Here is a 15,080-nt window from a genome sequence, read left to right on the forward strand (position 1 = left end):
AAAACCTGATCACATTTTATAGTTGAAACTTTATTTATGATTAATAATGTTTGTAGTTTGATATGGCAACACATCTGACCAGTTTTAGCAACAGTAACAAGCAAAGACACCGTTACTTAGGAAGTACTTGTTTGAAGACACTGGAACTTTAGTATCGTCTCATTTCAGGAGATTGGGACTTTATTATCATTGACATTGTTTCATTTTTTATACTTATCAGGCCCTACTGATATCAAATAGCTCAGAGAAATTGAAAATGCATACCAAACAAAAGTTCAGGTCTCTAGAAGTTATTCAATTTAAGTCAACATTTTTTTTAAGATGGCCAAACAGTTACATGGCCTGTGTCAGAAATTCCTCTCTTTTTACTATATTGCACTAAATATAATATCCACCATTTTGTTAGAGTTTCAGAATTCTAAGAGGGAATATCATGCACAATACAGTGCCCTGAAAAATCCCCACAATGGAATAAAAAAGCAGTGCTCCTTAAAGTATACACTGCTTTCTGCAAACAATACCACCATGACATTGGTTGCATTTTATAGATGCTAAAATTACTGTTGTACTTTCAGTGATGACACAAAATGATAAAGATTCATAACTATCCATAATCTAGATTTACTGCTCACAGTAGAGTAAATCACTGTGTCTATTCTTAGACCACAGGTTTCAATATTAATCCATCCGCAAATTTCAAAGTGTGTCTTTTCTTGCTACACCTATTCATATCTCAGCAGATACCATACTACAACAGGTTTTTTGCGCTGTTGGCAGGTGTGATTTCTGAAACATGCACCGTTCTTGAAGGAAGGCAATTTCAAAACATAAGCCCTTTTTGGCACAGGTGTCACAAATGTAACCCTAATTTTATATACCAAAAGGCAATTTTTAAAAATTTATAAGGGGAAACAAGTTACATGTTCACATTTAAAGGCCAGTGTGTGCTTTAAATTCCCACGTACAATTTCACATCGAGAGTGGTGGAAAAGGTGGACATCAGCCTGAGTTTATTCCAAAGCAGAAGACATTTCCACGTGTTTGCAGAGATTGAATGACGACATAAAGGTCAGTAATGGGCAGAAAGTGAGTGGGTGTACATAAGCACAGAGCCACGGCTGCAGCGGTGGAGGTAGGTAGCGTCAGTAGTGGACTCGCGCAGGCATCATTAGTATGTCTAATGTGTCATTATGAGCGGCTAGCTCCAGGGGCTGGACTGCAGCTGTCACACAGCATCATCTCAGAGGCTGACAGCCAGACACACACAGCACACACACACACCGCATAAATTACAGGCAATTAAAACGCCCCGGCTGTGATGTGCCCGCTCCGCTGCCCGTGTGTCACATGTCAGGTGTGTGTGTCTGTATGTGTGTGTGCTTCAAGAGTTGTATATATGTGTGTTTGGTCCAAGGGAGGAATGTGAGGCATAGGCTGTGGTGCACACCGGCGACACAGACACACAGACACACACACACACACACACACACACACACACCATGACACAACAACACTCCCATTACATGCACAAGTCAGATTAACATGTTAATGGCCTTAAATGTTGAAAGAAACTTGTTGAATTTTGATACATTTAAATCTCATAAATCCTGTCATGTGACATGACACGAGTAAATGAGAAATCAGGACTGTTTTTTCTGTGTGTCTCTTAGTGGAGGAGAGGAAAAGATTACATCACTGTAAGTGACTCAACTTTTTTCTCTGTAAGAATTTACGCAAAACTTCTAATTTATTTAAGCTTGTTGTTCAAACAACTGAAATTATGCAAACTGAAGTAATATATAATTCAGTATTATTACAACACTTCAGTGAAGTTATTCCACCTGAGATGAACTGATTGACCTTTACATATTTTTTTTAATTGAAACCTCCTATATAATACATTTCTTAACAAGAGCAAATTTCTGTTAATTGCAGGTAACAAAATTCAGTTTAAGAATTTAAAAAATATTTTTAATAAAGCTACATCAATACATCAGCAGGCCCATAGATCAGCCAATATTAGCTCACTGAAAAAATATTATGGATGTGTATGTCAGCCGAGAAGAAAGAAATGCCAAACTCGGGTTGAGGGAATTTAGAAAAAGTTTTGCCATCACATAGTTTGTCCACTAGAGAGCACTTATGGCCTGTGTCCACATAACGTTTTCTTTTAAGAGCCAGCATCTTTTTTCAATTGTTCTCAATAACAAGAGAGTGTATCCATTATGTAACCACGCACGGCCAAAGAAAAAGCGCTACGCCCAGCAAGTTTTTACTGAGTACTCCAGCTTTTTTTGTACGGATGCTCCAAGCACTTCTAGTTCTAGTGTCATTACTGCCGCTACTGTCTATCCCCAACTGTATAATATGACAGTCAGAAACTATCACAACAGACAGGCAAGCCTATTTGTGTGAGCAGATGGGCCAGAAACTCATTAATGTCGCTCGCGAGTTTTGTACTTTTATCATCATGCGCATCGTAAGCTTGTTGTTCACTGTGTAGTCAACACTGTAGTAATGTAGCATTGTTAGGTTAGCTACCTAGCTAATGTTAATATCAAGATGTTGTTGTCATAGAATCAAAACCTCAACCTTTTTTTCAAATCAAAGGGATCAGTATCGAGACTGCAAGACTGGACGTTAATAAAAAGTTGGTTTAAAAAAAACATTTTCCCAGATATCAATACTAGTATCGGCTGGGCATTCGTTTTTAATCATTTTCAGTCCAATTTGACAGTTTCTTACTCAATATAGTTAATGGGAGTTCTGAAACTATATGGAGCCAATATACTAAAAATGCCACTTGGAAATTGATTGTTAATGAAAATGAAGCTTGAATGTGTTTGTTGAAGCAGACAGAATGCAGAGAGTGGCTCAAAGAGTGGCCATTCAGCATAAAGAAACCTGTTGTTATCGGGTGAGGAAAACTGGAATGACTGTGTTTAAGACAGCAGGAGGACCTGTCAGTCATGTCATAATCATGTTTTCTGGTGTGCATATAAATGTGGTCAGAGCAGCCACAGGGACAGCAGCAAGATATATAAAGGAGATTTAAGATTTAGAGATGGTTAGATCCATTTCACGACACTGTGACTACCACACACACACATTCATGCACACAAACACATACACATGCACTCCTGTGACCTCTCCTGCTGACAGATAACAGGCCTGGGGGTTTGGAGGTGCTTTTGTTGATGGGGGGGCTAACTGCACATACACCCCAAGCATAAGGGCTGACATACACCTGGGCAGTGCCCAATAGTGGTGTGTAAGTTGGTGTTTGTGCATGTAGAAAGTGGTGGGGTGTGTGTGTGTTAGAGCAGCAGGACAAGGAGGACAGCGAGGCGGAGGAGGTGACAGAGAGTGTCTCTGGCAGCCCGACTGCTGGCCTCTGGATACTCTACTTCTACTGTGGGCCGCCAGCCCTTCTCACTGATGCACTAATGAAAGACAAGACAGAGCTGGACGAAAAACACAAGCAGACACACACACTCATACACATGTTACAGAGAGAAACAGGAGAAAGACTCAGTTGCTCAAAAAAGGTCACTTTATAGCATGTGACTCAAAGGGCTAAGGCGGATCGTGACGATATGAGCCTGGACGGGTGACAGCGATGTCATGCGTCTGCTTTGGGGCTGTTGTCTTTGACCCCTGGCTCCATACAGCCCCACTTGACCTTAGAGACACAGCTGAAAATGGGCAAATAATACGCGTGTTCGGTAATGACCATTTCCAAAGCAGCTGGTGGGGTAATTATTCTGTCTCATCTCTCTCTTTGCCTCTTATTTTCCCTCTCTCTCTGTTTTGCCTCCCTCCATTCGCATCTGTGCGAGTCTCTCGTCAGGCAGAGCCGTGACCCAAACAGTTTGTGACAGCTTTCTGGGAGAGTGGAGCTGGAGACTAGGCATGCCTCGCAGACCTGAGAGCAGCAAAGGTTCTCTCACGTCTCTCACATAAAAGCACACACACACACACACACACACACACAATCCTTTTGCATCTAAAAACCCAAGCACATATGGACACACACGCACAGACACACATGCTGCCCCAGATTCGGCCTTTAATCATATCTCCTAAACATGCAAGCACACGTGTGCGCCTGTTTAATGGATCTCCTCTTTATTATTCAAAATCTTGTCAGAATGGAGCAGTGTATGTGTCTGTCAATCACTTCCTGCCAGATGGCGAGTTAGTGTGAGAGAGTGAGTCAGCGTGTGTTAGAGAGGATAAATATGTAAACCTAACTGAATATGGTTCATACGTTGAGTGTGGATCTGTGTGGATCTGGGTGTCGTTTCCTGGTTTAGCCTGTCAAGTTTAGGCAATTCTACTCGTGACAGCTAAAGACAAGTCACTGGGTAACATTTCTCTTTGACTACTGACATTTGGCATTTTCTCCAAAGCAAAGATCCTCTGGGCATTTTGTATGTGAGCTGATGATGAGGGATTGCACAGGACTTCCTCCAAGAGAACATATTCTGATTGGTGGTATTACAAAGACTCAAAAAACATTATTTAACATTGTGTTGCTGCAAATTTTACCAAATACATTTGTCAAAAAGTCAACAAATTGAACAAAAATTGAAATTGCTCCCTACCTGTGGGATCCAGCAGCGCATTGGCTGCACCCCAGCGGTGGTAAAGGGCAGCCAGTTCATGGGGGTTGTAGTTTTTGAGGAAGCTCAGGATGTCAGTTGGCATCTCAGGTGTCTCTGCAATTTGCTCCTGCTTCACATCTCCACGAGTTTCTGACGGCAAAGAGGAAGAGGAGGAGGAGGAAGAATTCAGCAGAGTGCCTCCATGTGCCTGGGAGGCTCCGTAGTTGTGTCCTGCCGTGGAGCTGTGGGTGATGGTGCTGGGCCTCGTAGCGTTGGCCCGGTTCTGGCTATGGGAGTTGGGAAGTGGCTGATGAGGGGAGCCCCTAGCTCGGCTGTACTCTGCAAGGCCATGTTTGCTGGACAGCATGAAGCCAAGGCCCTCTTGAGGCATTAAGTAGCGGTCAGACACACGGGATGCAGTCGCAGAGCTGGGGCTTGGGACTGAGGAGCGTGAGAGGGTAGCAGTGCTCTTCTCCAAAGAGCTGGAGGAAGATGATGAGCCTCCCCGAGGATACATGTCCACTTTGGGTCTGAAGCGAGACTGATGACTCTGGTCCTCCATGTGTCTGACACTGCTGCTGCTGCTGCTGCTGTTGCTGCTGCTGCTTGGCCGGACGGGGACTCTTGCAGCTTGGTTGCCTGAGGTGGATGAGGAGCCCCTGGAGAATGAGGAGGAGGGGGTAGAGGATGATGATGATAATGATGATGATGATGATGATGGCATGGTTGCCTGACTGGCTGGCCTGCTCTTCTTTAGAACCTCACTGGAGTAGGTTGGGGGCCGGGTACGTTGGGCACGCATCAGCGGAGGCAGCGGTGGACACTCCTTTCCTTCCAGAACTGGCGGGGGACCAGTGCGTCTCTTGAAGGATAGTAAGCTGTCTCTGGAGCCCTTGGAGTTGTTTTTCAGGGCCCACTTAGGAGCCAGATTGGAGCTACTGCTGTTGATGCGGTGAGCCACAGTCTGGTGCATCCAGAGTACCTCAGGGTAGCGAGTGGAGTGGGAGCAGAAAGAGCACTTGTGGCTAGGGAGGCTCTTTCTGTCTTGGGTTAGAGAGATTATGCCCCTGCAGCCCTCAGCCCTCACACATAGATCCACAGGGGTCAAACTGGGATTGAGCTGGGAGGATCGAGCTGAAAGGTAAGCTGGAGGGGATGCAGAGTTGTTCAACCCCTGGAGAAGAGCTTTCTTCAGCTTGGGATATCCACTTGGGGTGCCTCTGTCCGAGCTGGAGCTCGGGCTGGGTATTGGGCTGGGTCTGTCTCCGGGGGCAGCCGGGTGTTGGACACGAACATGAGTCAAGTAGGCCTGCAACTCTGTGGTGACAAAGTCACAGAGGCTGCAGATGTAAGGCTTCTCATCTGTAGAGAAAAGGAATGACAACATAAAGGTCAATAACTGCTAAGTAAACCTTTAGGATTACACTACCAGCTGAGCTCACTCCTACAGCTCACTGTGCCAGATTCATTATGTTCTATCCAGATGTAGTTCTGCTGAGCAGCCACCAGGCTGCAGTACTGGCCAGCATTCCCATTTATCCTTATTCAGTTCACATGTGAACATATCACATGTAAATAAAAACTGAAATAAAATTATTACTTCAACTATTACAAGGACAATGACCATATCAACATAAACAATGCACAATTATATTAAATCATTTCAATATTGTTTCAAGGATTTGATATTTGTTCAACAACAGACAGTGAGAATGTATAAAGATAAGCACTTTCGTTAAGGTTATCATGTTCAGATATTAAAATGCCTCAGAGAAGTGTTGATTCATTTCTATGGTAATGGTTGGAATGTATTATGGTCTATGGTGTGTGAAACAATGACACCATGATATCAAACAGTGTAATAGAGTTGAATAAACATATTTTGACAGATTTAACACACTGAATATTATATGGGTTGCATAATCTCAAACGATGGTTCATTCACTGTGATGCTCCTGTGCTGTAATTCCATAATATTGCACATTTACTGTATTGAGTCAATACCACTGATTCTTGAAGTGTAACTCTATGAATTCCCCACAAGATGGCGTCTGTGACCCATCTTTCTTTACAAGTGAATTTAAATGTTGTGTCAGGAGAACTTTGGATCTCCCAGTGTTCAGTTTCAGGAATTCAGAGAATTAAAGATATAAATAAAAATAAGGATTATGGAGTAGAAGTATTTGTATTGCCAGTGGATGTAAATTATTATTATTGTTACACAGTAATTTACAGAAAACATGGAAATTGTTGGAACACAGAGGTTTTGAACATGAACTGTAAAACTAGACAGCACCTGGGTCACAGATGCATGATATCACCTTACACCCACATACATGCAAACTATTCCACAGATCAGATTCTGTAAGTAGCACATTATATTACTCCCCACCGCACCTCCCCTTTTTCACAATAACACCAGTAACCTGCCATCTGTTTTTCATTTGGCTTCCTGTTGGCAACACTGGCCAACACACACAGCTCAGACTCTGCCAAGGTGAAACCCCGGGGCTGGGTAGTCTAGTAGGGAGGGTGGTTAGACTGATGTGTCCTGTTTATCAGGCTGATATTGGTCTTTCATTAATTAATTATTGACCAGTCAGAGTCAGAGGATTCAAAGTAAGCGACTGAATATCCTGATTATACATGGCTTTATACCCAAAATATTCTTAGTGCCCTTCCAAAGGAAGCATCAGTCTATAATCTCTAACTACTCAGAGCTGATATTATGTCAGTATGTGCTTGTACACTGTCACTCCTCATTTGCATTCCAAAAAAGTACCTAAATGGCTGAAAGGGACATCAGAGTATTTGCGACTAAAGCGTCCTCTGAGTGTCTCTTTCCCCACTGCCTGCATCCCTCTCCATCGGGAGGTGACTCTATAAATAACCAATCCCTCAGACATCGGGCAGCCTGGCTGGCTCAATGGTAAGAGGAGTGGATGAGTGACAGTGGAAGTGTCACAGGAGGTAACCTTAGAGATTAGGGAAGAGTCAGAGGGGACACAAGGGGGAAAGGTACCGAGAAAGACGATGGATAGACGGACAGAAGACTTTAGATCCTGACAAGAATAGTCTTTTGGTAAATGCTGAGTTCTTATACATTTTACATATAGGCCTATTATCATATGATTGGCTTTGTCGCAAATGTTAACAGAATTAATCAAATAATAGCAAAGAACCATGCCTCTTGATGTTGCAGGTTTTGTGTCTGTTATATACATTTGTGTGTACTGAGCTAGAAAGATCCTGTATCCCACATACAATTTCTGAAAGCAGACACCAGGATGCTGGTGGGCTGGGAGAGAGTGAACACTATACAGCACATTTATTAGAAGTTAACCACGCCTGTAACTGCTAGAACACAGGACTGTTATTGTGTTTCATAACTAATCAGTTGTTATACAATAAACAACCTCAGTAAATACAAAAAGGAAACATGGAGACAGATTTCCATGGTGAAGACATGAAAAGGAGAGCAAAAGACATATTCACACACAGATAAGGGGGGTGAGGGGAGTTTCCTGAGACAGGAAGACCTGAAATAGCACACAGCTCGATCAGGCCTGAAGAAATGTTGCTGCTATTTTTGAATGTCTGTACTAACAGGGAGGAATGGAAGCAATCACTACAATTCTTTACCATCCACTATCCTAACCTGTACAAACAGAGTCTCCAGTGAGGTTGAAAGTTAAAAGACAAAGACCAGAGAGCTCTGACAAGCTGTGTACACAGGAGTCCTTCGTTTAACATGATTATGGGTGTTTTGCCCTTGCATGGGTGGGTTTTCTTTTTTTGCTCGGCAGTGTTTATTGGTTGTGGAGGTGAAAAAAATGATAGGCATTCCAAAAATGCCATCTCCTCGGCTGACATGCCACTGAAAGGCACAAAGTTTCACTTAACTGTTAGCTTTATTGCTCTGTGATACAAAATAATTACACTGTTGTAAACAGAACTTTCAGTGGCAGTTAAAGTTTATTGACCATATTTGATAGTATTTGTGTGTAGCACTCTATAAAAGAGCTAAATTCAGATGTCAGTCTGACTTTTAGCCACACGGTGGCTCCAGTTCCCTCTCCATAGAGGCTGATGAGCTGAGGAGCTGCACCTACACAAAGCACATTTCATCAACAGATGTTTACTACAGAGTGACAGAGTCAGAGGCCTGGAGTGGGAGGCTTGAAAAGGGCTGCAGTCATTTCTGCCACTGAAAATCCAGCAGAGCGTTCTTCTATTAGTAAACTGGTGAATGTCCCATTCATTTACTTGAATGGCATTTACAGTTTTCTATTGTTATGCTGGAAAGTTGAGTCAGTATCTTAAAAAGACAATAAGAATAGGTCTACTTACTTGGCAATGGTGGTCCTAAGCATGACCGAAACAGCAACAAAGGGATTTTCAAGGCCATGACATACATTTTTTGACTTACAGCCAAAAGTACATGGACTTACAGCCAAAAGTACGTGAACTTACAGCCAAAAGTACATGTGACTGAATGATTGAGATGGAAAATTACGCTGCAATTAACTCTTCCTCAGTCCTGCCTCTTTTCTCTCAGTGCTCCAATAGCAGTAGAGCTTGGAACACAACAGGACCTCAGTCAACTTTCCCCTTTCCAGTTATACTTAGATATGTGTGCACTACGCTTGTCTGTTAAAAATAAAACCAAATTTTGAAGATAGTTCAAAGATGTGGTTGGGGGACTGTCACAAGCTTTACAGACACATTACATTGTCTCATCTTAAGTTAAGCTATTGTTAGCAAAACGCTAGCTGGCTAGCTAACGTCAAAGATACTCAATAACAGAAGATACCCTATTACAAGCTGAGCCGATGGTACGAAATGGTATACACTTCCTGTTTCCTAAGTAGGCATGGTTGTCTCTCCCACGCATACCCCAACCTCATTTTGAAGTGTAATAAACGTGTGTATAGATGAAATCAGATTCAAAACAATAAAACACTATATATACACTACAAATTCAATGTTTGTTCCTTATTGTGTAAGAATGTCTCATGTAAGAATGTCTAAAAGGGTTGGGGCTTGTGAAAATGGTCCCAATAGGCTATTTACTTTAGTGACTATGGGTTGAAGGGAACACTTATAATCTGTACTCATGATTACTTTTCCCATTGGAATGAACAGACTCAGGACTTTCACTGGTTTTCTTAAGTGAGCCATTTCAGTTTATCAACAGTCTCTGCTAACGTGTAACTACCTGGAGAGAAGTTAACCTAGTGTCAGATCAACAACATCAACTAGGTTTGCTTCATTCCTTATTCCTGTGTTAACGTTAACAAGCTTTGGGAAAGAACAGGTAAGTTGGTTGCTGACATATTTTAAAGATGACATGAATTACCCTTAGACAGAAAACATCAAGTCTAAGGTTCTTTTGTTTATATTATCCCTGTAAAGCTACATGCTGCCCTAAAGTAACTTTCTGCAGTAAACAGATACTAACATTAGGTCAGCACCATGGTCTGACTTCACTAATAAATTAATAGAGTACTTAGTGATCCCCAGTAGGGGAAAGGGGGACACATACCCAGCAGTGCAGGAGCAATGATGACTGATAGTCTTGTCATCCTGAGTCCCTACTCATCCCTTTTTGTTGAGCCAAGAAGCCTCAATTTGTATCATTTTGCCTCATTCATAACTGTTAACATGATGAATCCTACCATCTCATACTGTAGTCCTTGCTGTCAGTGTCTTGAAGCTATATTACCTGACTCTCAGAAGCTAACTAATAACACTGCAGCACCAGAACTGGCATCACCATGTTTCTTTTCATCAAGCATGTTTGACTTAGCTACAATAACTGAGGATCAATCATTTCCAGAATGACTAATATTTACCACAAATGAAACATTACAGTGCCCTCCTCAGATATAGATTATCATTTCATATCAGTACAAGGCAAAATACAGGACAATACCAATGAAAGACGTTTTGGACCAACCTGCAATCTCTCCAGAATTTGCAGTACCCATCTCTGAGGCCTGGTCTCCAAGGGTAGATGCTGGTGGAGAGTCTCCATACCCCGGGGTGCTGGGGCGGCTAGGGGAGCCTGACTCAGGGTCGCTGGTGGAGCCCCATCTCTCGTCTCTTGCAGTTCTTTCCTTGTCTCCCACGGATGCTCGACCTCCATCCTTCCTGTGGACTCGCTGGTGAACCATCATCTGATGACGACTGCGAAACACCTTCCCACACTCAAAGCATTCATTAGACTTGGAGGAAGATGGTCGCCGTCGGTCCTGGCGAGACGAAGGCCGGTACTCAGAGTCGCTGAGGCTCTCTGGTGTGCGATCCCCTGAAGAAGCATGGCTTCCCAAACCAGAGCTGCTGCGGCGCCCGGAGCTGCGTTTCTCTTGACCTTGCAGGACATAACGGCTGCTCTCTTTCTCAAAAACAACAGCAGCTCCAGCGAGAGCCTCCTCTCCCATACTTCCTCCCCCACAGGAGGCTTTGTAACTCTGCTCCACTGGCTCAACAACCCTTCCTTTAGTAGCTAATTGCCAGGCCTGGTAGCTGCAAACTGGATCTAACTCAGGGATTCTTTGACCTAGCATCTTCTTCTCATTCTCCTCCTCTTCATCCAGGGTCTTCACAACAGGTTGAAGGTTTAAGTAGTCAAGGTAACGTCTCTTTGCAGCTGGTGAGTCCTCATCATCACTGAGACTGCACTGGCTCTGGGATTTCCTGCCGTAGCCGAAACTATGGATTTTATCATGGGCCCTCAGGCTCTCCTTGTTATGAAATAGGTTTCCACATTTGGAACACATTTGATAGATGGATGTAACAGAGCCTGTGACAATTTCAGGATCCTGGGCAACGTCATTGATGGTGGCAGGATGCTCAGTGGAATCTGCTTTTGACCGTGACCTGGATTTGGTGTTGTGCGTTTTCATGTGTGATTTGAGAAACCAAGCTTCACGGAACCGTCTTCCACAAATCCGACAGCAGTGGTCAAGAATCCCTGCATGTTTCTTCATGTGTGACTTGAGAAACCAGGCCTGGGAAAAGACCTGGCCACAAGTCTCGCAGGGGAAGGTCCCATCACTCTGGGGTTGGATGGCATCAGGTTCAGGCACAGCCTCTTCCTTGACAGGGGTCTCCTCCTCTGCGTCTGCTGTTATGTGGACCTTTTCAATATGGCTCAGGAGCTGATCTTCTCGTTGGGCCTCGTAGCCACACAGTCGGCAACAGTAAGGCCTCTGGTCGGTAACAGACTTCTCTCTTTTCATGCTCCTCCCAGGCACTTTCCTCCGACTCTCCTCACCACTATCCCCATTGATCATCCGGTTACAGGCTGAGCTGCTCTTAGTTGGACTCGTACCTCCATCAAGACCCTCTGAAACACTCATCTCCTCCTCCTCTGCACCACCCTCTACGTCCTCATTGGAGTGGTGGGTAGAGAGCGTGCCCAGTTTGTGGCTGCGGATGTGAACTTTGAGGTTGCCCTTCTGAGAGGCCCTGTGGTCACAGTAAGGGCATTTGTAAGGGCGCGCACCAGTGTGGCGTCTCATATGTTGCGACAAAGAGCTGAGGAACGGGAAGCTGCGTCCACAAACGTTGCAGTCGAAAGACCCAGGGATTTTGTCATCCTCACCCTCAACCTCTTTACCAGGGTTGACCTGGTCTCCAATCAGCTTCTCCTTCTGAACTCCCGCCCGTGTCTCCATCATCTCCACACGCTCTCTAGTATTCATTGTACGAAATAAACTTCCCTGTCTACCTGGCCTTTCACAAGCTCAAAAAACAGAAACTACTGCTATCTGCAGTTAAACATCTAGGGATGTCTACTGCACCTTTGGTGGTCAGTTAAAATGCTATCTGCCTTCAATCATCCAGAGATCAAGCTGCTTACACAGCAGCTCATTTAGCACTCTCCAGTTACTGGATACAACACCATCTATCCATCTTCATCTAGTGCTGTCAATGAATAAGTGAATCAAACTATCTGTGTGCCTCTGGCACCACAGAAAGCAATGCATGTAGCTTTATCATTTATTCAGACACATGCATCAAATGTAAACTCTTTTGCAGGGTAAATAAGCCCCAGCAAATAAATCATGAGTGAGATTTAACTCTAATCTCTTTCTCTGAATAAAAGGAAGGTTTTCAGTCAATTCCAGGTCATCACTGTCCGTGGATGGATGTTCTGAGAGGTCTTTTCATCAGAGTTGCTATTCCACCACACTTCCTTTCTTCATTTTATTGGTTTCTCTTCATTTTTCAAGCATATTAGCAGCTTCCAGGTCATGAAACAGTGAGCTCTGTATAGCACGGCTTGCACATGCTGTGTATCATTCACCTGAGAATGAAAGAAAGAGACAAAGTGGGGAAGAAGGTGAGAAAAGAGACACAGAACATGTAAGTAAAGTCAATCTTCTTCAAAGGCACTTTCAGTTTTCATACACACTCAGTTACCATTTGCATACACAGCTATGCTTGCCACAGTAGGAGGACGGTATGTGTCATAAAGATTTGCATATGATTCTGTAGTAATGTTGCCATGAATTAAAAAGCAAGACCTCGTGTTGGGGATCATCATAAGGGAAACCACCAACAGAAATAGAATAACATCCATGATATATATTAAAACATGTACATTTGCGCTTTTCAGGCACGACTGCAAGCGCTAACACACAAGCAACTTATGACTGAAAGAGTTTTATAGCTTCACTTTATACAAAATCACTGAGTGTGATAATCAAAATCAAGCAAGACACTTATTTATTCACAAATTTGTTTGTTTACTCCTTTAATCCTCAAATTCATTGTAACCTGTATGATTTCAAATTTGCCAAAGATTATATCAGTAAAAACTGAGTGTAGTTGGGGAATTATCAGGGATACAATCTTCTATGTATCCGTAGCTTACACTGTGCACTGACACTATGCACGTGCATGTGTGTGTTGTGGTCGTGCACGAGTCGCGCAGGGCTCGGGGGCTCTGACGCCACACTGGCTGAGTCGACACTTTACACAATCAGGGTGCGGGGGTGGTGGAGTTGGGGGGGGGGTGGGGGGGGGGTGGGGGGGCTGTGCTGTGTTCACATCAGCAAGATCAGCAGTGCCACCATATTCCCTCCCCATACTGGCCTCATGCACCCGCCTCAACTGACACTATCACATGACAGGGATCTTAAGTACACAACAGGAAGTGGCTCTTCAGACAGTTTGCTTTGCTCTATTTCTCAAACTGGAGTTGAATGGGGTCGGGTGAGAGAGTCAAACAGAAAGAGAAACAGAGAGGGTGATAAGAGAAGAAAGTAAACAGTGTGGACTCATTTCATACTTAATGTATTTCCAATAGGTGGAATAATTTGCATATTTTAACAGTTTTTCTGTTAGTTTGCTTGTGTTTTGAAACCTTAAAATCTGCTTGTAATTTATATACATATAATGAACTGTATTGTATTACATATGTCAAACTTGTCAGATGTTTTCACCACCTTTCTTTATTATGACCTATTAATATTATACCTTGTTGCAAAGTCTTAATCACTCTCACGTCATCACTCAAGTTAAATCACATCTTTATTCTTTTCTCCCTCTAAGCTCATCGATACTATCATTACAAAAGACTTCTTTCTGTTCCAGCTTTGTTGATTAAACTGACACATTTCTTACTGGAGTACTAATTTCAGCAGATGCTAGAGCCTGAAAGTGTGGACTATATGAAATGTGACTGACAGCATTATTACAGGCTATTATATAAAGTGCCAGAGCCCATAAGCTGAGTTACTGCCAGGCTCTAATTATAAGTGGATAATTGATCATAATCATAAGAGGATAAGGTAGTGGAGGAGGGAAGTTAGCACAAGAACAATCATATGTCTTAAACTCTCGTACTGAAAATGACTACCCTGCGCCAGAGCCATCTATCTATCTGGAATGATTTATGCTATTGAAATCAGCGAGCCCTCAATGGTTCACCATGCTTCCTCCTGGAGTGCTTAGTAAGCTCAGGCTCCCAGCTAACAAGTGCTGTTCCAGCCAATAGTGCAGCTGTGGCTGACATGAAACAAAATGTATTTTCAGATCAAGACCTTTTTTCTGTCTAAATATAACATGCAAGGCTTTATCAATGTTGACTTAAAAAAAAGGATGCAGCCTCACTATATCTGCTTACATTTCAAAACCTGTACCTTATACATTTTTTAGCCACGTTAGCGGTGTCGCTCTATGGATGTTAGTGACATTCTGTTGGTCAGTTGGTCCACCACTTTGTTCCAGGCTAAGATACTTGATGGATTGCCATAAAATCTTCTACATACATTCGTGTTCCCCAGCGGAAGAACCCTTATGGCTTTGGTGATCTCCTAAATTTTCCTTTAGTGTCACCAGCAGGTCAACATTTTGACATATTCTGTTAAATATCTCACTCCCCATGACAGATTGGCATAAAATTGGCAGGCATTCAAAGGTTCTAGGGGATGAATACTGACTTAGGTGATCCCTGACTTA

General features: G+C 43.1%; 1 protein-coding gene across 4 annotated transcripts in view; it reads right to left on the reverse strand.

Moving 5' to 3' along the window:
• LOC125893328 (zinc finger protein 516-like) overlaps positions 1 to 15,080 on the reverse strand; it is a 55,389-nt gene that overhangs the window by 12,317 nt on the left and 27,992 nt on the right. For all 4 annotated transcript variants that reach the window (XM_049583924.1, XM_049583923.1, XM_049583922.1 and 1 more), the window contains 2 exons: positions 10,567 to 12,921; positions 4,608 to 5,969 (listed from right to left, as the gene is read on the reverse strand). In XM_049583924.1, coding sequence (XP_049439881.1) covers positions 4,608 to 5,969; positions 10,567 to 12,316 — 3,112 coding nt within the window. In that variant the 5' untranslated portion in view covers positions 12,317 to 12,921. The remainder of the gene's footprint in view (positions 1 to 4,607; positions 5,970 to 10,566; positions 12,922 to 15,080) is intronic.

The sequence above is a fragment of the Epinephelus fuscoguttatus genome, linkage group LG8 (genome assembly GCF_011397635.1).
Source record: "Epinephelus fuscoguttatus linkage group LG8, E.fuscoguttatus.final_Chr_v1".
Taxonomy (NCBI): Eukaryota; Metazoa; Chordata; class Actinopteri; order Perciformes; family Serranidae; genus Epinephelus; species Epinephelus fuscoguttatus.